This window comes from Sorex araneus, chromosome 8 (genome assembly GCF_027595985.1).
Source record: "Sorex araneus isolate mSorAra2 chromosome 8, mSorAra2.pri, whole genome shotgun sequence".
Lineage (NCBI taxonomy): Eukaryota > Metazoa > Chordata > Mammalia > Eulipotyphla > Soricidae > Sorex > Sorex araneus.
Window position 1 is genome coordinate 43,130,663 of NC_073309.1, and position 25,651 is coordinate 43,156,313.

General features: G+C 56.8%; 1 protein-coding gene and 1 non-coding gene across 3 annotated transcripts; both read left to right on the forward strand.

Moving 5' to 3' along the window:
* The first annotated feature begins 803 nt into the window (after window positions 1–803).
* SUPT5H (SPT5 homolog, DSIF elongation factor subunit) lies at window positions 804–24,830 on the forward strand. 2 transcript variants are annotated; one of them, XM_055145931.1, is made up of 30 exons: window positions 804–880; window positions 1,130–1,204; window positions 9,841–10,006; window positions 11,697–11,762; window positions 12,313–12,324; window positions 12,721–12,790; window positions 12,891–12,959; window positions 13,053–13,118; window positions 13,241–13,271; window positions 13,713–13,781; window positions 14,384–14,635; window positions 15,828–15,917; window positions 16,016–16,086; window positions 17,141–17,246; window positions 17,408–17,501; window positions 17,596–17,732; window positions 18,270–18,425; window positions 18,530–18,676; window positions 19,281–19,427; window positions 19,725–19,850; window positions 20,677–20,761; window positions 20,940–21,050; window positions 21,133–21,235; window positions 21,316–21,443; window positions 21,528–21,633; window positions 21,891–22,049; window positions 22,144–22,312; window positions 22,413–22,616; window positions 23,835–23,930; window positions 24,009–24,830. In XM_055145931.1, the coding sequence occupies exons 2-30, from the start codon at window positions 1,130–1,132 to the stop codon at window positions 24,150–24,152; spliced, it is 3,255 nt and encodes a 1,084-aa protein (XP_055001906.1). In that variant the 5' UTR covers window positions 804–880; the 3' UTR covers window positions 24,153–24,830. The 2 variants fall into 2 exon arrangements, with proteins under 2 accessions (XP_055001906.1, XP_055001907.1); XM_055145932.1 differs by lacking the exon at window positions 12,313–12,324.
* Window positions 1,886–2,020, forward strand: LOC129406895 (small nucleolar RNA SNORA42/SNORA80 family). The gene has a single exon (XR_008631316.1). It is a non-coding gene; the product is annotated as a small nucleolar RNA SNORA42/SNORA80 family (small nucleolar RNA).
* Window positions 24,831–25,651: the final 821 nt, after the last annotated feature.

Here is a 25,651-nt window from a genome sequence, read left to right on the forward strand (position 1 = left end):
GAGCAATGGGATGACAGTGATACAGTGATACTTATAAAATACTCAAACCCAGGACCTTGCACATACTAGGAACACGCTCTATCCTCAGGTTAAAATTTTCATCTGTGAAGTATGATTCTTAGCTACCTGACAAATAGTAGCTAAGAATAATAAATAAAAATTAGGGGGAGGGGCTGGAGCGATAGTACAGTGGGCAGGGCATTTGCCTTGCATGCAGTGGACCCGGGTTCGATCCCCAGCATACCATGTGGTCCCCCCCAGCAACGATAGCGGTAATTCCTGGGTGCAGAGACAGGAATTAATTCCTGAGTGCAGAGACGAGAGTAACCCTGTATATTGCCGGGTGTGACTCAAAAAGCATAAATAAATAAATACAAATACAAATAAAAACAATGGGTTTAGGGGCTACCCTAATTGCGAAATGCCATGAGATCCCTGCTTTCCAGTTTAGCTTTCAAAGATTTGGTTTTGCCTCTACAAAGCGGAAATAATTACCTCCCAGGAAATCTTCAAAGGGTCTGTAAGAGAAAATGATTCATTATTGCTGTAGCTTATTATTTGTGAATTCTTTCCCCCCTCACGGGTTTCGTGAGTGATCTGGACTATTATTAAGCAGGAGTTCCCAGCAGGAGGCTGCCCGACTGCGCAGGAAATTGACTCTGCTAACTTTGACTCTCCCAACATGTCAACGCCAAGCTTCCACCTACTCCCGTGCCACTCACAGGATGGCGTCCCGGAAGTGCGTCCTCCGGAGGCCTAATCCCGGCGATCTCGCGTTCATCTCGGCCGACGGGTAGGTTCTCGCGAGAATGCACGTCAATCTCCGGCAGGCGTCGTGTGAACAGCAGCTGGTGCCGAAGGCGGAGGTGGAATCGGAGCGGTGAGTGCGGGTCGGGAGTCGCTTGGGCAGGCCCGGGGTCCGGGCCAGGGCGGGCCGTGTGTGTAGACCGGATCCGGGGATTCGGTGGGGTGCAGCGGGCGGTCCCGGGCTCCCGGTGGACAGTGAGAAGCTGCCGGAAGCACGCTCAAGAGTTTTCCTTTTGGAAACCTGGAGGGGAGGCGCGGGGGTGGGGGGCAGGCTCGGGACTGGGCCCCGTCGTGAGGTCCCTGTCTTGTCCCGCGCTAGCAGATGTCGGACAGCGAGGACAGCAATTTCTCCGAGGAGGAGGAGAGCGAGCGCAGCAGCGACGCCGAGGAGGCCGAGGTGTGTTGGCGGGGCCGTGGGGGGAGGCGCGCACCTGGGGCTGGGGCCACTGCGGGTGGGGGGGGGGCTCAGTGCGGGAACTAAGCGGCCCTGGGGCTTGCACGTTGTCTGGGGGGACCTGGGGAGGATCAGGTCCTAGCCGAGCCGAAGCAGAGTCGGCTCGGTGACATAACGGGGTGCACGCCATGGGCCGGGCGCATGGTAGACGTGGCTGATCTCGGTGCTGAGTGTGTTCTCAGCCTTCCCAGAAACATCTTTCCGGTGCCTGGGTGTCGGAGGCGCTCATCTTTGCTCGCGGTTGCGGGGGGGGGGGGGGGGGGCGGCTACAGCAGTATGCGGTATGCAGTAAAAAAAAAAACAAAAACTGGGAGAAGCCCAGTTGGGGAAGTAGGAGGCCCGGTTGCCCCTTAATTGTTTTCCTTCCTTCCAGTGGGGGGTTCACTCTTGGCTGTGATTAGGCCCTTGCTGATCATAGGACCACTAGGACTTCATCCCGGGGTGCTGGGGATGGCACCCAAGGCCATGGGTCTGGGCCATTTGCAAGCACACTTGGAGCCACATACCCGACCCCCTGGGGTTCCTGTTAGTAGAGTGATGGGGGGAGTCTTGACAGAGTGACATTTGAAGAAACAGCGTGTGAGGACCAGGGAGTCCTGTCAAGTCCCAGAAAAGGGTTCCAGTGCATGGGTTTGGATTTATGGCAGGTCCGTCCCCATGGGCCTCTCATAGTGCCCCATGCCAGAGCAAGCCGTGGCCGGGAACCATTGCCTGGCCCTTTGGCAGTGGGCTGCAGGCACTGAAGCCGGTCTTACAATGCAAAAAAAAAAAAAAAGGAAAAAAAAGAAGTGTAACAGTGGGGGTGGGGGGACAGCAAGGGCAGAGTTGAGAAGCGTGTCTGAGGAACCCAGTTTGAAGGGTCGGGGGCATCACGAAGATGTCTTGAGAGCCAAGTCATGGGGTCTTGAAGGCTTGTAGGAGGAGTATGACCTTAACTGAGACAGAACTCTCAGAAGCACCCGGAAGGATATAATAATCTAATCTTTCGAAAGGATCACTCTAGCTTTGAGTTTGAATGTTTCAAGAGCCAACTCATAAGTTTCCAGCGATATTTCTGATTTCAGGTCATGGCTGATGTACTGTAATGCATTTCTGGCTGATTCCTGTCGTGTTTGGGCCACACCCAGAGGTGTTGGGAGGGGGGACCCATTGGGTACCCCAGTTGAAGTGCTGGCTCCTAGTTGTTGAGCTATTTCCCTGACCCTGTTTCTGGCTTATTGATTTGCTGGACAAATAAGCACTTGATTATCATGTTGCAGACTCAGTGCTGCAGAGAATGGAACAAGGCAAGGCTTGTTTCTGGGCCACACCCATCGGTGCTCAGGGCTTACTGTTGGCTTTACACACAGTGATCACTTTGGGTGGTGCTTGGGGAACCATAATGGGGTGCCGGGGATCGAACCCGGGTCTTCTGCATGAAAGACAAACACCCTTACCTGTTGTGCTATCTCTTTGGTCACTTATTTTCTCAAATTGTCTTCTGTTTGGGGGGGGGGGGCACACCTTGTGGTGGTCAGGGACTGGCCCTGGCTCAAGGTTCTGAGGTTGCACCATGCAGTGCTTGGGAGACTTGCTGAGAGCCGACCCTGGTGGCCGCCACCCACCGAGCATGTGCTCCAGCGCCGTGAGCCATCGCCCTGGCCCTTCCACCTGCTTGTTTTCAATTTTTGGGTCACCCCTGTGGTGCTCAGTGCTGACTCCTATCTCTGTGCTTAGGGATCACTCCTGGTGGGACTTGGGGTGCCAGGTCTTGAACCCCTGTGTGCCAGGTGCAAAGAAGAGAGTTCCCAACCCACTATACGTTCTCTCTAATTCCTGCTTTGATTTTGTTTTGTTTTGTTTTGGGGCCACACCAAGTAGTGTTCAGGGGTTACTCCTGCTTCTGCACTCAGGAATTAACTCCTAGAGGTTCTCAGGGGATCATATGAGATACAGGGAATCGAACCTGGGTCGGTTGCGTGCAGAACAAGTGCCCTACTTGCTGTGTTATCTCTCTGGCTCCCCTTAAACTTATTTTTGTTGTCAACACACACAAGGGTAATTTCATAGAAATAGCCAGATTTTTTTTGTTTTTGTTTTTAAATGGAAGGAGCCAGCAACTCGACACCCAGAGACTGCTCTTCTCTAGCTCTCTGCAGAAGTTCAGTTGCTTCTTAAGGACCGGGCATGTCTTCACTTTCCAGCATGTTTCTGTTGCTATTTGCCCTCATGCCTGCCCGGTGGCATGTTTAAGGAAAGGAAAGATTTCACATACCTGTAGGAAAGCATCAGGTGTATGGAGAGAGCCCTGGGTTTCTCTCCAGCCGCTCTCCTTATTTTTGTTCCCTGCTGGTCCTCTGGGCATTTGATTGTGTTGTGCCCCCTTGGGGGAATTTTCAGCACCCATTGAATTGCTGGAGGAATCTTAGGTGCTGTAGGGTGGGGCATGGGGGTGTTGGGGAGTGTGAGTGAGGGCAACAGGAAGGGCCTTTGGTCCAAGCATGGTTGTGTTTAAAGGGCCTGGCATTTGATAAACACTTTAACCTTGACTCATGGCTTCTTCCTGTCTTCAAGACATTTTGCTTGTGGTTAAAACCTGGTGGTAATGATACCAGAATGCTCAGTTCCTCTTTTTTTTTTTTTGGGTCACATCCAGCAATGCTCAGGGGTTACTCCTGGTATTTCTCAGGAATTACTCTTGGCGATGCTCGAGGGCCATGTGGGATGCTGGGAATTGAACCTGGGTCGGCCGCGTGCAAGGCAAACACCCTACCCGCTGTGCTATCGCTCCAGTTCCTCCTTTTTGCTGGGAATGTGTGGTTTGTACTCTGCAGTCTCATTTCCCTAATACCACACCAGGCTCTAGTTTTTTGCGGAGGGACCATACCTGCTGTGGTGCTCGAGGCTTGCTTCTGACTTTGAGTTCAGGAATCACTCTTTATATATATATATAAAGCGGGTGACCTACCCGCTATACTGTCTCTCTGCTGCACACACCAGGCTCTTCACTCACATGGTGACTCTTCTGCTGACCCCAGGTGGGCAACCTGAGGTCCACTGTCATAGCGCTCCATCAGAGACAGTAGGAAGAGGGCTTTTCAGGTGCTCAGATGCTGCCATAGCCCTCAATGACCAGTGTCTGTGGATGGATGATGGGTCAGAAGGGAAAATTATGAGTCATCTTTGGGGGAATCTGCTGGTTTACTTCTCAGCTCTCATAATCAGTGTATTCATTCATTCAGCAAATGTTCATTTGAGTTTCTAGCATGCTGGGACCTGAGCCTACTACATTACTGAACTAGTGCTCTGTCTTGGGGTAGGGAGATTTTTGACTTTTTTTTTTTTGTTCTAGGTATCGAACTCAGAGCTTCATACATGCAACATAAATGCTCTATTGCCAAGACATATCCCCAGCCTGGATTGAAGGGTTTTTTTGTTTTGATTTGTTTTTTTTGAGCCACACCTACCCCTGGCTCAAGGCTTACTCCTGCTTCTGTACTCAGAGGTCACTCCTGACAGGGCTCAGGTGAACCATATGTGGCACTGGGGATCAAACCAGGATATTTCTCAGACCCTTTACATCCTCTTCTGTTTCCAGTCCTGGGCTGGGTGACATGGGGACCCAGCAGTGCTAGAGGGAGCGTGGGCTCTGTTCTCGCAGTTCACTGTGGTCGAGGCTGGGATGGAGGAGGGAGACCCTGAGAGCTGAGAACTAGAAGATTCTAGTTCTTGAATTCTAGAAGAACTAACCTGACTTCCAAGAGTGAAGAGAGAAAGGGTAGGCATGATGGGGCTGGAAGAGGGGGTGCTTGGAGGTATGAGTGAGGCGTAGGGGAGGACCTGTTTTGCTTTTGGGGGGCCACAAGCAGGCATTGCTCAGGGCCTAGTACCACTCCTGGGTGGTAGGATGTGACGTTGGGGACCCAGCTCGGGCCTGGGCACACAAAGCAGGTGATGTGTCCTGTGAGGCCCCGTGCACATGGTGGCCAGTGTGAGAACTGTGGTGTCAGTTGTCCTTGTGGCTGGGACTTCTCCAGAGATGGGGGTTCTAGAGAGGCCGTGGCCTGAGTCCAGGTGCTGGGCAGTTGGGTCTGTACCCGAGGGCAGTGGGGAGCACTACCATGATTTATGCGGGGCACCAAATGATTAAGTCCTATTTTATTTACTTTGGTTTTGGGGCCACACCCGGCAGTACTCAGGCTTACTCCTGGTTCTGCGTTCAGGGATCACTCCTGGTGGTGCTGGGGTACCATATGAGGTGCTGGGGCATCGAATCTGGGTTGTCTGCATGCAAAGTAAGAGTCATACTCTCCTGTTCTGGCCCCCTAAAAATGCTGTTTTCTTTTTTTGCTTTTTGGTTCACACCTGGCGATGCACAGGGGTTACTCCTGGCTCGTGTGCTCAGGAATTACTCCTGGTGGTGCTCAGGGGACCATATGGGATGCTGGGAATTGAACCCGGGTCGGCCGTGTGCAAGGCAACGCCCTACCTGCTGTACTATTGCTCCAGCCCCTAATAATGCTGTTTTCAATCACAGTTTGCCTAGAGTCTGCAGTCAAGACAGTGACTCATTCGATGAGAAAGCTATTTCCGCTAGCATGTGTCTTTTTATTGAATCTGGGGGAATGTTCCATTTTGGTGCTGCTGTGCCTCAGATTCAGTGTTTGGGATCTGGGTGTCTCTGGTTTTGAGGAAGGACAGCCTTAGGCTTACTGCCTGCCTGCATCTGGCAATTGTATCTTGCTGGGACTTAGTTGTTTTCCTTTTATATGTATGCTGTCCTTCTATTAGTAACAAACTTGCCTCTTAAAAACAAAAGGGTTTGGGGCTGGAGCAATAGCACAGCGGGTGGGGCGTTTGCCTTGCAAGCACCTATCCAGGTTCGATTCCCAGCATCCCATATGGTCCCCTGAGCACTGCCGGGGGTGATTCCTGAGTGGAGAGCCAGGAGTAACCCCTGTGCATCACCAGGTGTGACCCAAAAAGAAAAAAAAAACAAAAAAAAAGAAAAACATAAGGGTTTTTGTGTGTGTGTATGTGTGTGTGTTTGGGGGCAGGGGGGGCCACACCCTGAAGTACTCAGGATTTACTCCTGACTGTGCTTACAGGACTGTATGTGGTGTGTGGTGTTGGGGACGGAACTGGGCTTGGCTATGTACGATGCAAGTGCTTGATTCTCTGTACTATCTCTCTGACTCTAAACATTTTTGTACCTTTTTTTTCTTTAAAACTTTTATTAAAGACAGGCAAGGCATGATTATTACCATAATGTGATCCAAATATAAAGTCAAATTTAATGCAACACATTTTGGATTCCAGAGTTGAGAACTTACTTGGGTACATTTTTGTAACTGAAATATTTTTAGGGTGCTGAAGCGATAGCACCTGAGTTCAATTCCCAGCAACCTATATGGTCCCCCAAGCACTGTCAGGAATGAGTCTTGAGTGCACAGCCAGGAGTAACCCTTGCACATGGCTGGGTGTGACCCAAAAAGCAAAAACCTAAATAAATAAATAAATAAATAAATAAATAAATAAATAAATAAATAAATAAAAGATGACGTTTTTTAAAAAAAAATTATTTTTGGATTTTGGTACACACCCAATGGTGCTCAGGGACCACTCCTGGCTCTGCACTCAGGAAACACACCTGGGTCTATGCTTAGGGACCAGACCTTGAAGTGCTCAGGGGACCATATGTGGCAGGGCCACAGCTGCATGCCAGGCAAGCACCTGAACCTTTATATTACCTCTCTGGCCCCAGAAGTTGATTTTAAGTGTCAACGAGTCTGGGAGATGGCTCAGAGAGCATGGTTTGTTTGGAGGGTCCCCGGGTTTACTCTCCAGCATTACCTGACTCCCTGAGCACTGCTGGGTATGGGCCTCTCCCCCCCCCCCCCCATTAAACTAAAATAGGAGTTACATGAAGATGTGCACAAATTGTAAGGAATATAGTATATTATTCTGTGTGGACCTGACATCATGACTGTAAAATTACTATAAAAAGAGTGAAGCCCGGGAATCGTTTTGTCTGGAGCTTAGTCTAGAAAGAAGGATTAGAGGCCCAGAGGCAAGGATTCAGGTGGTTTTGTTTGTTTGCTTTGTTTTGGAGCCACACTCAGCAGTTCTCAGGCTTATTCCTGGCTCTGTGCTCAACTCCGGCTCAGGGGACCATATGGGATTTGGGTGCTGGGGATCAAGCTCAGGTCAGCCGTGTACAGGGCAGCTCCCCGCCTGCTGTGCTATCGCTCCAGCCCCCAAGATTCAGAGCAGCCTTGTGCTGGGTTGGGGATGTGTGGGGATCGGGAAGGGGCACAGATTGGAGTGAGGACTTTGTAAAGGCAGGAAGGTCAAGGGCGGGAGCCTGATGGGGGTGAAGACAGCCAGCACGGGTGTGGAAGAAGCTGAGGGCATTTTGGGACCTGGTGAGTTTGGACTCACAGGACACGGGGTGGAGGCATCCGCAGACTCTTGGTTGGCATGGGGGTATCTGATGCTGGGGAGAAAAGGGAAGTCTTCAGACCACTGGGGTGTCATCTGCAGAGACAGCGAGTGGGATCGTGGGAGTTCCAAGGGCCCAGGGAGAGTGCGTGGAAGGTGGGAGGCTGTGGGCCCTTGGCTGAGCCCAGGAGGGGCAGCGGGGCAGTCAGAGGAGCCTGCAGAGGACCAGCGTGAGAGGCGGGGGGAAGAGAGGGGCGCTCTGACAGACGCCAGGCAGGGCAGGGGGCTGGGGGAGGTGCGGTAAGTGGGCTGAGACACAAAAGGTCTGTGTCAGGCGCAAGGACCAGGCAGCGATCTTGGTGAGCACGTGAACCGGGAACGAGCTGTGGGACTCACCGTCAGTCACGCCCACCACAGCCGTGGCGAAGGCCAAGCCCCCCGGAGCTGCCGCCTTTATGGCTGGCTTGGGGAGATGGCTCCCTGGTTTGGGTGTCTGCTCTGTGTGTGGGAGGTGCCAGCCTCATCTCCTTGTGGTCCCAAACACCTCCAAGTCTCACCCAAAGGCAAACAAACATCGGGAAACCCCAGCCAGACCATACTGACCAAAACCAAAAAATTCCCTCAAAGCATTGAAAAACTGGGTGGAGCCTCGCAAGGTCTTGTGGGTGCTGGGGTCAGCCCCCTGTAACGTAACTGACTGGGTTGGGGGTGGTGCTATCCCAGGGTGGAGGCCTGGGAGATGGCTCAGTCCTTGGCATGTACAAGGCCCCGAGCTTGGTTTCTGGTACCCTTGAACATCTAGGAATTATCCTAGACCCCTGGGGCAGGGGGCATGGCTCCTATAAAAAATGTACTTCAGAAACGTTCTTTGATAATCAATTCAGTTTTTCAACTCAAATAACCATACAAGTTTTTATTTTTATTTTTATTTTATTTTATTTTATTTTTTTTGCTTTTTTTTTTTGGGTCACACCAGGCGATGCACAGGGGTTACTCCTGGCTCTGCACTCAGGAATTACCCCTGGCCGTGCTCAGGGGACCATATGGGATGCTGGGATTTGAACCCGGGTCGGCCGCGTGCAAGGCAAACGCCCTACCCGCTGTGCTATCTCTCCAGCCCCTTTATTTTTATTTTTGAGTCAGTGATACTTTGATTTGAAAATGAAGTCTTTTGTGGTTATTTCCATTTAGTCATACAGAATATTTCTAAAAATATATACTTGGGTTGATAGTACAATTACTGATTTTCTTACAGGATCAGAAATTTTTTTTCCCCCATTTTGGGTCACACCCGGCGATGCACAGGGGTTGCTCCTGGCTCTGCACTTAGGAATTACTCCTGGGGGTGCTCAGGGGACCATATGGGATGCTAGGAATTGAACCCGGGTTGGCCGCATGCAAGGCAAACGCCCTTCCCATTGTACTATCGCTCTGGCCCTCAGGATCAGGGTTTTGTTTTGTTTTGTTTTTGGGTCACACCCGGCGATGCACAGGGGTTAACTCCTGGCTCTTCACTCAGGAATTACCCTGGCGGTGCTCAGGGGACCATATGGGATGCTGGGATTAGAACCCGGGTCGGCCGCGTGCAAGTCAAACGCCCTACCTGCTGTGCTATTTCTCCAGCCCCAGGATCAGGGTATTTTTAAGTAAAACTTAAACTTTTGTTTTACTGCCGTATCATTAATTTATTGTGACAATTATTGCCAATGTTGTTTTATGCTCTTGAGTTAATCTGTGCCACGATGCCAATAGTTTTACCCACTGTTTCTTTTGTGTCATCATCCAAGTGTTGACGTTGTTTTTCCAGTATAATATATGAGAATCAAGTAAATTTTTTTTTTTGTTTTGGGTCACACCTGGCGATGCACAGGGGCTACTCCTGGCTCTGCTCTCAGGAATTACTCCTGGCGGTGCTCAGGGGACCATATGGGATGCTGGGATTTGAACCCGGGTTGGCTGCGTGCAAGGCAAACGCCCTACCCGCCGTGCTATTACTGCAGCCCCAAATCAAGTAAATTTTTTAACACTTAAAAAAATGTGCTTCAGATAGAGAGGGCTCAGATTGGCTTGGGAGACATAGGTTAGGCTTGGGGGTGGGAAGCTGGTGTCCAGAGACGGGGGTCTGGAAACTGCTGCATTGGCCCTCCCCGACTCTGCAGGTAGAAGAGGAGCAGCGGAGCGCAGCAGGCAGTGAGAAGGAGGAAGAGCCAGAGGAAGAAGAGGAGGAGGAAGAAGAGGAGGAATATGATGAGGAAGAAGAGGAGGAAGATGATGACCGGCCCCCCAAGAAACCCCGCCACGGCGGCTTCATTCTGGACGAAGCTGGTATGTCTCAAAGCCGGCTGGCATGGACAGTCTGGACTTCTTCCTGAGTGCCACTTCTCCAGTGCAGAGTTTTTGATTTTAGTTTTGGGCCACACCTGGCGGCAACCCTGTGGTGCCGTGGATGGAACCCAGGGCTCCTGCATGCAGAACATGCGTTCTACCCTTTGCGGTATCACCCAGCCTTCAGACGAGGTTTTTGTTTTTTTTAACACACCCAGAAGTACTCAGGAGCTCCTCCTGATTGAGTGTTCAAGGGCCCCTCCTGGCTGGGCTTGACTAATCGTGTAGTTCTGGGATTTGACCTGGTACTCATGCATGCAAAGCATGTAGTCCAGCACATCCCCAAAGTTGTTGGGTTTCTTTGGTGGGAGAGCCACATCTGCCAGTGCTCAGGGGTTACTCCTGGCCCCGCACTCAGGAATCACTCCTGGCGGTGCGCTGGGGACCCTATTGGATGCTGGGGGTTAAACCCGGGTTGGCTGTGTGCAACGCAAGCTCCTTAGCTGCAGAGTTAGAGGAACCCCAAGCACTGGCAAGTGTGACCCGTAACCCTCCAAAAAATAAGACACAAAGACATAGGTGAGGGCCCAGAAGTTGACTTGGTGTTTCCTGAGTGATTGCCAGCTGTGGGCCCGAGGTGAGCCCAAACAAATGCTGCTCAGGGTCCCTAGAGGGGGCTGCAGAGAGGTGGCTCATGGTGGGAGTATGTGCTTTGGTGCAGAAGCCCCTGTGGGACCCTGAGCACCAGCAGAAGCACCACTCTTTCTTCCCTCCCACCCCCAGCGCTGTCTTTCAGGTGTGACCCTACAATAGAGAGGCAGGAAGGGTCCATCTGGAAAAGGGCTCCATGGCTTAAAGTCAGGGCAGATTTGGGGGCATGAAGTTCATCCCTGGCGCCGAGGAGATCCTGACAGCCCCATAGTTTGGGGTCACTGGTCGGGAACACCTGGAGGAAATAGTGGGAGGTCATAGGCATTCCTTACAGGCACAGATTTACTGGAATCAGTGGGGCCACACCCCCCAATGCTCAGAGCTACTCCTGGCTCTTGCTCAGGAGCGACCCCTGGTGGTAATAAAGGGACCCAACCCTGGTCAACTACATGCAAGCCCAGGGCCACCCCACCCACTTTTCTTCTTCCTTCCTTCCTTCCTTCCTTCCTTCCTTCCTTCCTTCCTTCCTTCCTTCCTTCCTTCCTTCCTTCCTTCCTTCTTTCCTTCCTTCCTTCCTTCCTTCCTTCCTTCCTTCCTTCCTTCCTTCCTTCCTTCCTTCCTTCCTTCCTTCCTTTTTGGGTCACACCTGGCTCTGTACAGGGGTTACTCCTGGCTCTGCTCTCAGGAATTATCCCTGGCGGTGCTCAGGGGACCATATGGGATGCTGGGAATCGAACCTGGGTCGGTCGCGTGCAAGGCAAAGGCCCTACCCGCTGTGCTATCGCTCCAGCCCCCCACTTTTCTTTCTTTGCAGTCCCTTCGTTTTGTTGGTGGGTCTGGGGCAGGGGCAGGCGACCTTCTGTGTGCCCTGGATCTCCCCAGGACCTGATGCTCCAGCTTGTGTTTCTGGAGGCCTCCGTGCCCCTGTCTGCTGGCTGGATTTGCAGTGTCTGTCTTCTCGAGGAGGCATTTCTGGGACCTTTGTCTCGAGGCCACCCTCGCCCCAGCGCCCCTGACCACTCACCTCTCTCTGTTTCAGATGTGGATGATGAGTACGAGGATGAAGACCAGTGGGAAGACGGAGCTGAAGACATCCTGGAGAAAGGTGGGCGGCCCCGGCTCTGTAAGATCACTAGGGGCTGTGGCCGAGAGGACCTTGAGAGCCCACCCCCTCACCCCATGCCTTGCACCCCCCAACCCCCACCCCCTCACCTCGCTTCTTTCTGTCTTTGCCAGAGAGACCGGCTCCGTGCCCTTTTCCTTTTAGGCCCATGAGTTGGGGGGTGGGGGCTGGGGGACGGGGTGTTGTGGGGAGAGGACTCTGGGATCCCAGGGCCCCACTGAATCCCTTTTGGGCGTAGTAGGGTGGGTGGGCTCTGCCCCACGGTACCCCCCACTTCCTGGGCCAGTGCCCCCTTCCCTGTTACTTCTCGTTCTGTGCGCCTCATACATTTCGGCTTCTCCCCCAACCACCCGGTGCCTGGCCTTTACTTTTGATTTTCAACCTTCCTGTGTCCCTCCCTTCTCCTCCCCCCACCCCATTGGTTGATTTTGCTGCTATAATTTGGCTCATACTTTGTCTGCCCTCGCCCACCACCACCACCACCACCATCACCACCACCACTACCACCACCACCACCTCCTTCTCCAAGTAGAAGAGATCGAAGGTAAGAATCTGGAAGTGTGGCTCCCTGCCCCGGCCCACCCAAGTCCCCCAGCCCCTCCCCCCACCGCCCAGCCCTCGTCCAGCCCTGGGGCCTGGGAGTTCTGGGGCCACACCACCAGCAGTTGTTGGCCTGGGTGGGGAAGTGTGTGTGTATATGTGTGTGTGTGTGTGTGTGTGTTTATATGTTGGTGAGCGAGAGTTGGGGCGGGTGGGATAAGGAGCAGCTGACTGTCCCCCCCACTGCCAGGCCTTGACCCCCAGCCTTCCTCATGTGAAACAGGGTGCTGAGGGGGGTTTCCTTGGTGAGGTGTGTCTGGCCTACTCAGCCCCCCTCCTCTCTCCAGGCCCCTGTTCTGCCCCTTCTCTCTCACTCATCCCACCTCTGTGTTTTTTCCAGCATCCAATATCGACAATGTCGTCTTGGATGAAGACCGTTCTGGGGCACGCCGCCTGCAGAACCTCTGGAGGTGAGCCGGGCGGGGGGACGGGGCGAGCCTGCTGTTCGGGGGAGGCCAGCCCACCCACTCTGCTCCACTGGTCATCCATGCTTTCTCCCGTGTGCTCTAGGGATCAGCGAGAGGAAGAACTGGGCGAGTATTACATGAAGAAATATGCCAAGTCGTCTGTGGGAGAGACGTAAGGGCACGGTGGTGCAGGCTGGCACAGGGAGGCTGGGGCCCCCGTCAGAAGGCCCTGGGGCCACCTTCCCGACCCTTCTGCTCTCCCCAGGGTGTACGGAGGGTCCGACGAGCTCTCAGATGACATCACTCAGCAGCAGCTGTTGCCGGGAGTCAAGTAAGGGCGCTGGGACTCCCCCTGGGCAGGCTGGCGCCTCTGCTTCTATAAAGCCTGGAGGGGCAAGTCATGTCTGCCGTAAGGACAGTGTCATTACAGGACTCCCCTTTCCTCTCCTTTAGGGACCCCAATCTGTGGACTGTCAAGTGTAAGGTGCGAGGGAATCGGGGTGCTGCCTGCTGGGGACAGCCTGTCGCTTGCCCTTTTTTGTTTGTTTTTGGGGGGGTGTTGGGGTCATGCCTGGTGATGCTCAGGGGTTAGTCCTGCACTCAGGGATCACTCACTCCTGGTGGTGCTCAGGAGACCCTATGGGATGCCGGGGATGGAACCTGGGTCGGTCTCGTGCAAGGCAAACACCCTCCCCGCTGTGCTATGCTTAGCCCTTGCCCCTTGCCCCTTGCGCTCTCCCCGGCTGCTTCCTTCCTCCTCTCCCCGTTTACTCTTTGTCTCCCAGTCTCACGCGCCGTGCGTGTGACTGTCTCTGGCGCTCTTCTCCTTTGCCTTGCTCGTTTCCTGCCTCTTGCTGGCATCCCGCGCATCCATGCTGGCCCTGCCTCCGCCACGTCTCTCCTGAGTTGGCCTCTCTCATTCCAGATCGGGGAGGAGCGGGCCACGGCCATTTCCTTGATGCGCAAGTTCATCGCCTATCAGTTCACAGACACGGTGAGTCGGGACCAGGCCCAGAGGGGACGGTGTCGGGGCCCCCTGAGCCCTGCAGGTAGAGCAGCACCTCCAGGGAAGTGACTCGCTTCAGCTGGGGCGTAGCCATTTCTTTTCCCTCCTTCAAAGCTGCCCTCTGCACCTGTTGGGGTGTTGGGTCTCTGATTTCTGGAAGACAGTTCGAGGTTCTTTATCGGTTTATATTAAAGACTTTCTTGGTTTTGTTTTTTGATTTGTTTTTGGGCCACACCTGGCAAAGCTCAGGGGTTACTTCTGGTGCTGCACTCAGGAATTACTCCTGGCGGTGCTCGCGGACCATGGATAAAGTACTTTTTCAGGCTGGGGAGAGAGATAAGTAGTGGGATGTATTCCTTGTGTATGTGAGGTCCTGGCATGATCCCCAAAAAGAAGTTCCCCTGAGCACCGCTGGCAGGGGGCCCCCCAAGCAGAGCCAAGAGTAACCTTGAGCACCGCTTAAGGATGTGACTTCCCAAACCTGCTCCTGCTCTGTCGGGCCCCGCCTGTCCCCGCATGCCGGGTGACAGGGAGACCCCGGGGACTGTCCTTGAGTTTGACTCTTTCCTTGCACCGACTTGTTCCTCCAGCCCCTGCAAATCAAGTCAGTGGTGGCTCCAGAGCACGTGAAAGGCTACATCTACGTGGAGGCCTACAAGCAGACGCATGTGAAGCAGGCCATTGAGGGCGTAGGCAACCTGCGGCTGGGCTACTGGAACCAGCAGATGGTGCCCATCAAGGAGATGACAGACGTGCTCAAGGTGGTGAAAGAGGTGGCCAACCTGAAGCCCAAGTCCTGGGTCCGCCTCAAGCGCGGCATCTACAAGGATGACATTGCTCAGGTGGGAGGCCTGGGGTGCCACCCACACTTCCGTCTCTCCCGCCCTCGGTCCCGTTCCCTCCTGTCCTGCTGCCCCTCCCACTCCTCCCCTGGCACAGAGAGCAAAGCAGACAGGAGGGCTCTCTCCTGTGCAGAACACCTAGCAGAGAGCTGGGGGCGCCAGGGTGGAGCCCTGTGGGCCTGCTCAGGGGACAGGGTGGTAGCAGAAGGACTCAACTGGCCAGGGAGACCGGCCTGTGCAGGAAGGGAAGGCGGGGTGGTAGGAGATCTGCTCAGAGAGCTGCAGGCCCAATGTTGAGCATCTTTTTTTTTTTTTTTTGGTTTTGGGGTCACACCTGATGATGCTCACAGGTTATTCCTGGCTCAGTGCTCAGAAATTACTCCTGGTAGTGCTTTGGGGGACTATATGGGATGCTGAGGATCGAACCCATATTGGCCACATGCAAGGCAAAATGCCTTACGGGCTGTACTATCATTGCTCTTGCCCCTCAAGCACCAGTTTTGACCGGCATCTGGTGGAAGTTCGAAGAGACCTGGTGTGGTTTTGGTCTGAAGAGGCTTTTAGCCTCTTGGCTCTAAAGCGGGAGCTCAGGGGAGCCCAGGGGCCTCTGGTTGTCAGGGGACATTCTCGGTTTCAAGCAGGGTGGAGGAGCTAACTCTCACCAGGGAGGATGCCCTACTCTGTCATTCAGAAACCCTGGCAGGAATCCTGGGGTGCACGGGCTGCAGCCACAGGAGCAGGAGGCCCCATGAGGAAACCGTAGCCTGGGTCAGGGTGGGTGATGTGGATAGGACACGTCACCGCAGTGGATGAGGGACGGGGTATCAGAGGTAGAACCCACGGAGGGAGACGGTAGGAGGGAACGGAGTCCGATTTATGTCTGAGCCTGTCTGGGCTGGTAGGGCGGCAGAAGATGGGGGAGATGGATCACTGGCAGCTTGAGGTGTGAGGGCCCTTGCGACACCCAGCTGGTGACAGCAGCAGCTGGGCCATGGGAAAGGGCTGCAGGTGAAGGGGACGCTCAGATTCAGGGCCAAGGGGAGCCGGCTCGGCCCAGCTCTCTAGGAGCTTAGCAGTCAAGTTTCTTCCCGACACCAGACAACTCCTTCCTGTGCTGGGGGTCAGGGAGGGGCGAGCCAGACTCCTGCCTCCCCCCCACCACACACACACACCCAGCACGTCCTCCTCTCAGGTTGATTATGTGGAGCCGAGTCAGAACACCATCTCTCTGAAGATGATCCCGCGCATCGACTACGACCGCATCAAGGCCCGCATGAGCTTGGTACCGCTGGGACACGGGCCCTGGTAGAGGTGGGGGGCTGGATCCCTGCGGGTGGGCGAGCCCTGTCCCTCACCCTCGCCCTCCCTCTCCCTCCACAGAAAGACTGGTTTGCCAAGAGGAAGAAGTTTAAGCGGCCTCCACAGAGGCTGTTCGATGCCGAGAAGATCAGGTGTGTGTCTCGGGGCTGGCTAGTGGGTCCCGGATCTGCAGTGCTCATGGTGGCACAGGGACGTGCCCGCTCAAGCAATTGCCTTGGCAGTGTGGTCTCGGGAAGCCACGTGCCTCAGTTTTCTCTGCTGTAAAGAGCCCTAAAAGACTCACTCGCTTCCTCGAGTTCCAGTGAGAATTGGCGAGATTGATACTTGCCCGTGGCCGGTCACCCTTGGCCTGTAGTCAGTATGGTCTGTGGTTTACCTCTGAGATGGGGTTTGTCGCTTCCCCTGGTCCTTGGAGGTTCTGACTCCTGAGGGGGCCGTCTTAGCCGCTCCCAAGTTGTCCTCCAAGCTGGGTGGAGTATCGCAGTCCCGAGGGGCCGCCTTCAGGGCTGATGTGGAGCTGCCAGCTCTCAGTGCCCTGCCCTGGCAGGGCTGCCTCTGCCCCTGCCCCAAGGCCTGGCTGCACCCATTTGCACCCCAGGCCTCACCAGGCCTTCTTGTGGGTGATCCGAGCCAGCTAGGGCAGAGCCTGCTGGTCTTTCCCGGAAGATGGTCGAGCGCCTCCCTCTGGCCCTGTTCCCATTTGGGGATGGGGACGGAAAGGCTGCCCCGGTGCCCACTGGGGGTGATGTCTCAGGCAGTCTGATGGGGGCCAAGTTCCTCCCCAGACACACACACACCCCAGGCCGTAGTCACGGCATAGGTTTGGGAGGTCCATCTTCTGCCTTTGAGTTTTGACCCGTGGCCCTGAGCTGTGCCCTTGCCAGGGAAACTAGCGGCCAGGCCAGGGCACCCGCAGGTCACCTGGACCGTGTCTGAACTTCACGGAGCACCTGCCCTAGGCCAGCCGCTCTGGAGAGAAAGCAGCCGTGAATGGAAACAAGCTGGCTGGTCCCACAGGGTGCTGCGGGAAGGGGCGGGTGGCAGAGTGTGGAGAGCCGGGACGCCCTTTGCACCGTCAGGACAGTCCCACCCACCAGCGGGCCTGGCAGCATCAGGGCAGTGGCCAGAGGCCTGTCCCGCGGCTCCTCCACGCTCCCCCTCCACACTCTCCCACCATACATGCAGGTCCCTGGGCGGTGACGTGGCCTCTGATGGCGACTTCCTTATCTTTGAGGGCAACCGCTACAGCCGCAAGGGCTTTCTGTTCAAGAGCTTCGCCATGTCTGCTGTGGTGAGGCCCGAGGGGCATGCTGGGGGGCGCCAGCGGGCAGGGAGAACATGCTTGTCTGCCCCTATGGTTCGGCCCCCCACCACGGGTGCTCGGTGTCCAGGGGCCTCCCTGAGGGCGGGCCTCACCGCGTCTCTCCCCTGCCCCGGCCCTGCTTGGTGCAGATCACAGAAGGCGTGAAGCCCACCCTCTCTGAGCTGGAGAAATTTGAGGACCAGCCTGAGGGCATCGACCTGGAGGTGGTGACTGAGAGCACAGGTATTTGGTCCCCATCTGTGCCGCGGGCCGAGGGGTAGAGGGGCCCTGGCCGTCAGCCCCTCCGGTCAGCCCTGCGTCTGCTCTGCATCTGCAGGGAAGGAGCGCGAGCACAACTTCCAGCCCGGGGACAACGTGGAGGTGTGTGAAGGGGAGCTCATCAACCTTCAGGGCAAGATCCTCAGCGTGGATGGCAACAAGATCACCATCATGCCTAAGCATGAGGACCTCAAGGTGGGCGCGGGCTGGACGCATCAGGGTGCATCGGCGGTGCTGGTGGTGGGATCTGTTGAGAGAATCTGGGGAGCAGGGCATATGTGTGTGTGTGTGTGTGTGTGTGTGTGTGTGTGTGTGTGTGTGTGTGTGTGTATGAGTAGCTGTTTGTGACTGTGTGTCGCTTTGACTGTGTGTGAGTGACTGTACGTGTGAGTGAGTGGATCTGTGTGTGTGTGTGTGTGTCTGTGTGACTGAGTGTGTATGTGAGTGGTTGTATGTGACTGAATTTGTTGTGGCTATGTGAGTTTGTGCGTGTGTGTGAGTGGCTGTGTGTGACTGACTCTGAGTGGCTCTATGTGTGCAGCTGTGCGTTTGTGGCTGTGTGAGTGTGGATGAGGGGGTTGCTGTGCGGGCTGAGGTCCTCTGTTTCCAGTGTGGGGGGCTGAGTGGTCAGCTTGTCCGAGCCTGGAGGGTTTAGCTTCTGTCTTTTCTGAAGGGTCGGGCATGCTGGGAGCGCTGCTTCCGCCCCTCTGCTCACCCCGCACCCAACCCTAGGACATGCTGGAGTTCCCAGCCCAGGAGCTGCGGAAGTACTTCAAGATGGGGGACCATGTGAAGGTGATTGCTGGCCGGTTCGAGGGGGACACAGGCCTCATTGTGCGGGTGGAGGAGAACTTCGTCATCCTCTTCTCCGATCTCACCATGCACGAGGTAGGCAGGTGGGGGGTGGCCCTGGGAGCTGAAGGGACAGAGACAAGGGCACCCCCGGGAGATGAGCCCCTGGAGGCCCTTCAGCCCTTCCCCATTGTCCACAGCTGAAGGTGCTGCCCCGAGATCTGCAGCTCTGCTCCGAGACGGCCTCTGGGGTGGACGTTGGCGGCCAGCACGAGTGGGGCGAGCTGGTGCTGCTCGACCCCCAGACTGTGGGCGTCATCGTGCGGCTGGAGCGGGAGACCTTCCAGGTATGTGTCGTGCTGGCGCTGAGCGTGTCGTGGGAGGTGACAGCAAGCTGAGAACCTCCTGGCCCAGGGCATGTGGGCTCTGGTCTCTGGATTCCAGGCAAGCGGCAAGTCAGCTGCCTTTGCTGGGCCTCAGTTTCCCCGCTTGTGATATGGTGGTGGCTGTGTCTCTCATGCTCAGTGCTCAGGGCCATGGACTATGAGCTCATATCTCCATGGTTGCTTCCGTGCTGCTGCCCTGGGCTAACCCCCTTGCCCTCCCTGAGCCCGAGACTGGAAGCTGCCCCTTTGTAAGACGGGGTTCAGGGCGGTTTGAGGCTTCAGGGGGGCCTGATGTGAAGAATCTAGTGTGGGGCCCGGCGTGGAGCAAAGAGGCAATGTTCAGTCCTTCTGTCCCTGCCTTTCTCCTGCCCGAGGGTGTTTGGGATCAGGTGGACACAGCTGGTGTGTATAGGGGTGGCCAGTGCCTTCAGGGGGCACTTTCTCCCGGTCTGTCCCAGGGCTGGGAGGCCATGTGGGCTGCTGCATTTGGAAGTTCTCCAGGAAGGACCCTTCCGCATCAAGGAAGCCCTGCCCTGTCACCCCTTAGTGTCCTGCCTCTCTCTAGGTGCTGAATATGAACGGGAAGGTGGTGACTGTCAGGCACCAGGCTGTCACCCGAAAGAAGGACAACCGTTTCGCGGTGGCCCTGGACTCAGAGCAGAACAATATCCATGTGAAAGACATCGTCAAGGTCATCGACGGCCCCCACTCGGTGAGCCTGTGCCCAGACCAGGCTGGGCCTCGAGAAGAAGCTGGGGTGGCTCTTTTTTGGCGGGTGGTGGGAGGTTGTGGGGTGTGTGTGTCACACCCAGCGATGCTCAGGGGTTACTCCTGGCTCTGCACTCAGGAATTACTCCTGGCAGTGCTCAGGGGACCATAGGGTATGCCAGGGATCGAGCCCAGCTTGGCTGCATGTAAGGCAGATGCCCTCCCCGCTATACTATTGCTCTGAATAGCTGAGGTGAGGCCAGCCCCGAGGGTGAGTGACCCTCTTCTTCCTGCCGTCCAGGACCGGGAGGGTGAGATCCGCCATCTCTACCGTAACATCGCCTTCCTGCACTGCAAGAAGCTGGTGGAGAACGGGGGCATGTTTGTCTGCAAGACGCGCCACCTGGTGCTGGCCGGAGGCTCAAAGGTAAGGGGGCTGGTGGCGCCTGTCTCTGGGTGCCTGCTCGCCTCTCCATTCTTCCCTGGTCCCAAGCGAAGAACACGCGTCAGGGAGATGAGGGCAGATGGCAGGATTGGGGTCCTGTGGGAACACAAGGTTGGCTGGGATTCCGGGATCGTGCCTGATTCCTGCCTTCACCTTTTATTTGGATTGGGGGGTGGTTCTAAAGGGGATCGTGCGGTGCCAGCGGACAGACCAGACCCCTCTCTCACCAGCCGGTGTGGGGGGTGAGTCCAGTAGGAATGTGGGGGACCATGGCGCTCCTGCCTGCAGAGTGGCCTGGCCCTGGTTTACTCAGCTTTACCATCCCCTGGTTGGTGCCGGGCCTGCTGAGTGGGGGAGGGCGGAGTGGGTGTGACGTTGAGAGGCGCCAAGAAGGGCCAAGAGCGCAGAGTGAGTGAGAGCCCGGAGCAGGCAGGGAGGAATTGCGCTGGGCTGGGGATCGGGCAGGTGGCAGGGGTTTGTGCCACCGGGCGTTCACTTTTCTGGGAGTTGGGGCCGGGTCGCCCTATACAGCACCAGGGCTTGAGCCTGGGTCTCCATGGCAGGGCCCGTGCTCAGCGCCTTGAGCTAATCCCCTGGCCCAGGGCTGACGTTTTTGACAGCACCTTTGGGTGTGGGTCCTTGGCCTGGTGGCAGAGACTCGGTCAGACCCCATGGCTAGTCTTGTGGCCCTTTCCCCAAGGGACATTCTGGCTCTGCTGACCGAGAAGGAGGCCTAACCCCGGGGAGGCAGGGGCCCTTGCCAGCCTGTCACCCGCCCACCTGCCACTTCCTTCTGGCCCTTCTCTAGCCTCGAGACGTGACCAACTTCACCGTGGGTGGCTTTGCTCCGATGAGCCCCCGGATCAGCAGCCCCATGCACCCCAGTGCTGGAGGTGAGGGGCGGGCGGGGTGTGGGGGCGCTGGGGAGACTGACTGTTCTCTCCCACTCCTCGAGCCCCTGCTCTGGCCCGGCTCTGCGTGAAGGGGGCGGGCCAGGCGGGGGGGAGGCCAGAGAGGGCAGGTGAGGGGCCGTGACGGGCACAGCCCTGGGCACGGTGTTCTCCTCCTCAGGTCAGCACGGCGGCTTTGGCAGCCCCGGCGGCGGCATGAGCAGGGGCCGGGGGCGGAGAGACAATGAACTCATCGGCCAGACTGTGCGGATTTCCCAGGGCCCCTACAAAGGTGACCTGCAGGCCACGCGGTGCTGGGGGAGGGGCACGGCGAGGGGGCGCCCCCTGGCCTGACCTCCTGCCCGCCACACCAGGCTACATTGGCGTGGTGAAGGACGCCACCGAGTCGACGGCCCGCGTGGAGCTGCACTCCACCTGCCAGACCATCTCCGTGGACCGCCAGCGGCTCACCACGGTGTACGGCCGGGCCGCACCTGAGCGGGGGGACGTGGACCCGAGCTGCCGGCCGCGCTCACCCATCTGTTCCCGGTGCACAGGGGCTCCCGGCGTCCAGGCGGCATGACCTCCACCTATGGGCGGACACCCATGTATGGCTCCCAGACACCCATGTACGGCTCCGGCTCCCGCACGCCTATGTACGGCTCCCAGACGCCTCTCCAGGACGGTAAGCTCTCTCGAGGACGGGCCCGGGCTCGGGTGGGTGCGGGGCGAGCGTCGGGACGGAGCTGAGGGCACACTCTGGTTTCAGGAAGCCGCACCCCGCACTACGGCTCCCAGACACCCCTGCATGATGGCAGCCGCACTCCCGCCCAGAGTGGGGCTTGGGACCCCAACAACCCGAACACGCCATCCAGGTGAGAGCCAGGAGCGGGGTGGGCAGGGCTCCCTGAGGCTGCGAGCCCAGGCCATTAGCCAGGGGCCCAGCGAGACAGGCAAGATGGTCGCTAACCCTCCGCTGTAGCCCGTGGTGTGTGAGACGTGGGCTAGGGGACGGAGGGCCACGGCCCCGTCTCTGCCGCGTCTCCCCACAGACAAAGGGAGGCCTCTGAGCTGAGGGACTGTGGCTATGCCTGGTCACCGGTCACTCACGGTGGACTTCTCTTCCCGGCAGGGCTGAGGACGAATACGAGTATGCCTTCGACGATGAGCCCACACCATCCCCACAAGCCTATGGGGGCACCCCCAACCCCCAGACACCTGGCTATCCAGACCCCTCCTCCCCCCAGGTCAACCCACAGTACAACCCACAGACACCAGGAACGCCGGCCATGTGAGTCCCCAGAGGGTCCCTCCCTCGGCCCCGTGCAGCCCTCCGAGACCCCCCCCCCCGCTCCCACGAACACCCCTCCCTCCTTTCTCTGCAGGTACAACACAGACCAGTTCTCCCCATACGCCGCCCCCTCCCCACAAGGCTCCTACCAGCCCAGCCCCAGCCCCCAGAGCTACCACCAGGTGGCCCCCAGCCCAGCAGGCTACCAGAACACCCATTCTCCGGCCAGCTACCACCCTACGCCCTCGCCCATGGCCTACCAGGTACGGCTCAGCTTGCGTGCCCTCAGGGGGCGAGCTGGCAGGGCCTCGCCTGTCGGGACAGTCGGACAATCCGCCAGTGGCCCCGTCCTTCTCCCTACAGGCCAGCCCCAGTCCCAGCCCTGTGGGCTACAGTCCGATGACACCCGGAGCCCCCTCCCCTGGAGGCTACAACCCCCACACCCCAGGCTCAGGGATTGAGCAGAACTCCAGCGACTGGGTGACCACTGACATCCAGGTGAAGGTGCGGGACACCTACCTGGACACGCAAGTGGTGGGACAGGCAGGCGTCATCCGCAGCGTCACGGTAAGCGGGGCCCCGGCTGCTGGGTACCCTCCCCTCCCTCTCCTCGGGGGCCCGGGCTTCATCTCCGACCAGCTCAGGGGAGGCAGCAGGCTTCCAGGCTGGGGGTTCTGCGTTAGGCCAGTGCCAGGCTCCCACCGGGGCCAGTGGGGGGCTGACGCACAGCCTAGCATCACCCCGCCCCCAGCCCACCCTGCCAGGAGCCTCTCTGTTCTGCAGGCACGCATTTCCCTCGCCCCTTCCTCTGAACATGCTTCCTGCCTTCCTCGGCCTCGGGGAGGCACGAGCAGAGCTGGTAGGCCCGGGGCTTCTCTCCGTGTGCTCACTGCTGCCTGAACACGCAGTGAAGGGTGGTTCCCGGTAGTAGCCTCCAGTAAAGAGCAGCAGCTGTCACGGCGCCCAGCCCGCCGTCACATCTGCTCACAGGGCCCCGGGCAGTGAGTGCCCCACAGCCAGCACTGGGTTAGGGGAAGCTGTGGTGCGAGGGGGGCTGTGCAGGCTGGTGGCCATCTTTACCCACTGGAAGGGGATTAGGACAGGTTTCTTGGAGAACACGGGGACAAGAGGAGTGGAGCGGAGGAAACCAAGGAGAACTCTGCTGGGGAAGGGGTTAAATGTGTTCACGAGGGCACGGACTGGGGCTGAGGGTAGACCTGACCCTTCGGGAGCCCGGAGTGTTTCATTGTGGCTGAAGTGCCCAGGGCCAAGAAGGGAAAGCGAGCAAGAGGCCAGAGAGTGACAGCCCACGGCTGTGCCAGCCTGTGTCCTAAGGGCACCCAGGGAATGGGGGGCGGGGGAGGGGAATGGATCTGGATCCGGTTGGCGTCCCTTCACTGGGTGGGTCGTGGGAGATGCTGGGCACCCGGGGGAAGGGCCGGCCACACTGCAGGAAGAGGCAAGAGGAAGTTGGGCTCTCCCGGAGGTTGGGTGGACAGTCCACAGAGCTTGAGGGAGCCAAGCAAGACAAGGTTGAGCTCCTAGGGGACCCCTGCAGGTGGGTCCTAGGAGGGGCCTGTTGGGGGCACAAGGCCAGGCGCCCAAGCAGCAGCCTCCCCAGGGCCAGGCCCCGCGCTGCCTCATTCTGCCGCTGCCCTGCAGTGCCAGTAACTCCTCTGCATGGTCCAGGCCCGGGGGCGAGGCCATCTTGATCTTTCCAACCTCAGCCCTGAGCTGATCTCCCTGGGGCCCGGTCAGCTGAGCATGCTGTTCCCCCCCCTCCAGGGCGGCATGTGCTCCGTGTATCTGAAGGACAGTGAGAAGGTGGTCAGCATCTCCAGCGAGCACCTGGAGCCCATCACCCCCACCAAGAACAACAAGGTGAGGAAGGGCCAGGCGTGGACGGAGGGGTGCCAGCCCAGTGGGCTGGACCCTGACCTGTTCCTGCCCTGCCCCCAGGTGAAGGTGATTCTGGGTGAGGACCGGGAGGCCACCGGCGTCCTCCTCAGCATTGACGGTGAGGACGGCATTGTCCGCATGGACCTGGACGAGCAGCTCAAGATCCTCAACCTCCGCTTCCTGGGGAAGCTGCTTGAGGCCTGAGGCGGGCAGGCGGGGGCTGCAGGCACTTGGCAGGTGGACAGGAATAGGGCTAGTCTTGATTTTCCTTTCTGGGTTCCTCTCTCTTTCCCCGATGTCCATGGAAATCACAGTAAAGTCTTGGGGAGGGCTTCCACCATCCTGTACCTGCTCTTCCCTGGCTTGCTTTTATGTTACGGTCTTTCAATTAAAAAAAAAAAAAAAAAGGTCTGTGTGTGTGTGTGTGTGTGTGTGTGTGTGTGTATGTGTGTGTATTAAAAAATCTGAAAAGTGTGTGTGTGCTTCTGCATTAAGGAGCTGGGAGGTGAGACCTCAATTAGGGCACCTGCCTCGCATGTGCCAGACCTGATTTCTGTTTCCAGCTTCTTGTGGGCCCCGAGGAGTACGAGGTGTGGCCCTTTTCCGGGGCCCCTGGTACCACCTGGGTGGCCTGGGTATCCCGGGCCCTGCAGAGCCCAAGCAGCATTGCCTCCCTGGGCCCTTATGCTGAGCCCAGGACCTGATTGGCAGGTAATCTGTGGTGGGGCTCTGGGCCCCCTGAGTACTGCTTGGGAATTCACCACCCTCCAAAAAATGTGTGCGAGTACGTGTTCATGTGTGTGAGTATGTGCTCTCTTTCAATGAAAGCCAATGTGTATGTATGTGCACTCTCCACACACTTGCAATAAAAAGCTGATGGGACAGCTTTTTATTTTTATTTAAGTGCAAACCAATATCCCCAGGAAACCCGGACTCCTCTGGTGAAGGACAGAGCCCAGTGAGCCTTTCTCAACAAGTGCCTGACACCAGAGACACCAGATTTCTTTTTACTTTTTTGTCTGTTTTTAATTGGGGGGGGGGAGTGTCACACCTGGTGCTGGTCAGGATTTAATTCTGGCTCTGCATTCAGCGATTCCTGATGGTTCTTGGGGAACTGCAGGGAGTGCCAGAGATCGAATCTGGGTCTGTGTGTGCAAGGCCCTACTTGCTGTACTGTTATCTTAGGCCCAAACACCAGATTTCTGTAGCTTTTTTTTTTTCTTTTTGGGTCACACCCGGCGATGCACAGGGGTTACTCCTGGCTCATGCACTTAGGAATTACTCCTGGCGGTGCTCAGGGGACCATATGGGATGCTGGGAATCGAACCTGAATTGGCTTCGTGCAAGGCAAATGCCCTACCCGCTGTGCTATTGCTCCAGCCCCTCTAGCTTATTTGATAACATGGGGGTGAGACTGGGAAGCACCCATATGGTTTCCCAAGTACCACCATGAATGATTCATGAGACCAGATCCCGGAGTAAGCCCTGAGCACTGCTGGGTGTGGTTCCCCCCCAAAAAAAAAGAATGAGGAGCAATACAGAGATTGGGGCCCATCCCCCAGCTCCTCATTTGATGTTCATGTTTCCTAGTATTCTGTAAAACCAGGAACGTTTCCGTATCCCCAACCCAGCTTCAAGAGGGACCACATGACAGTTAGGATCCACTCCATAGACCCCCGACCTAGCATGATTTCGTACTGGTT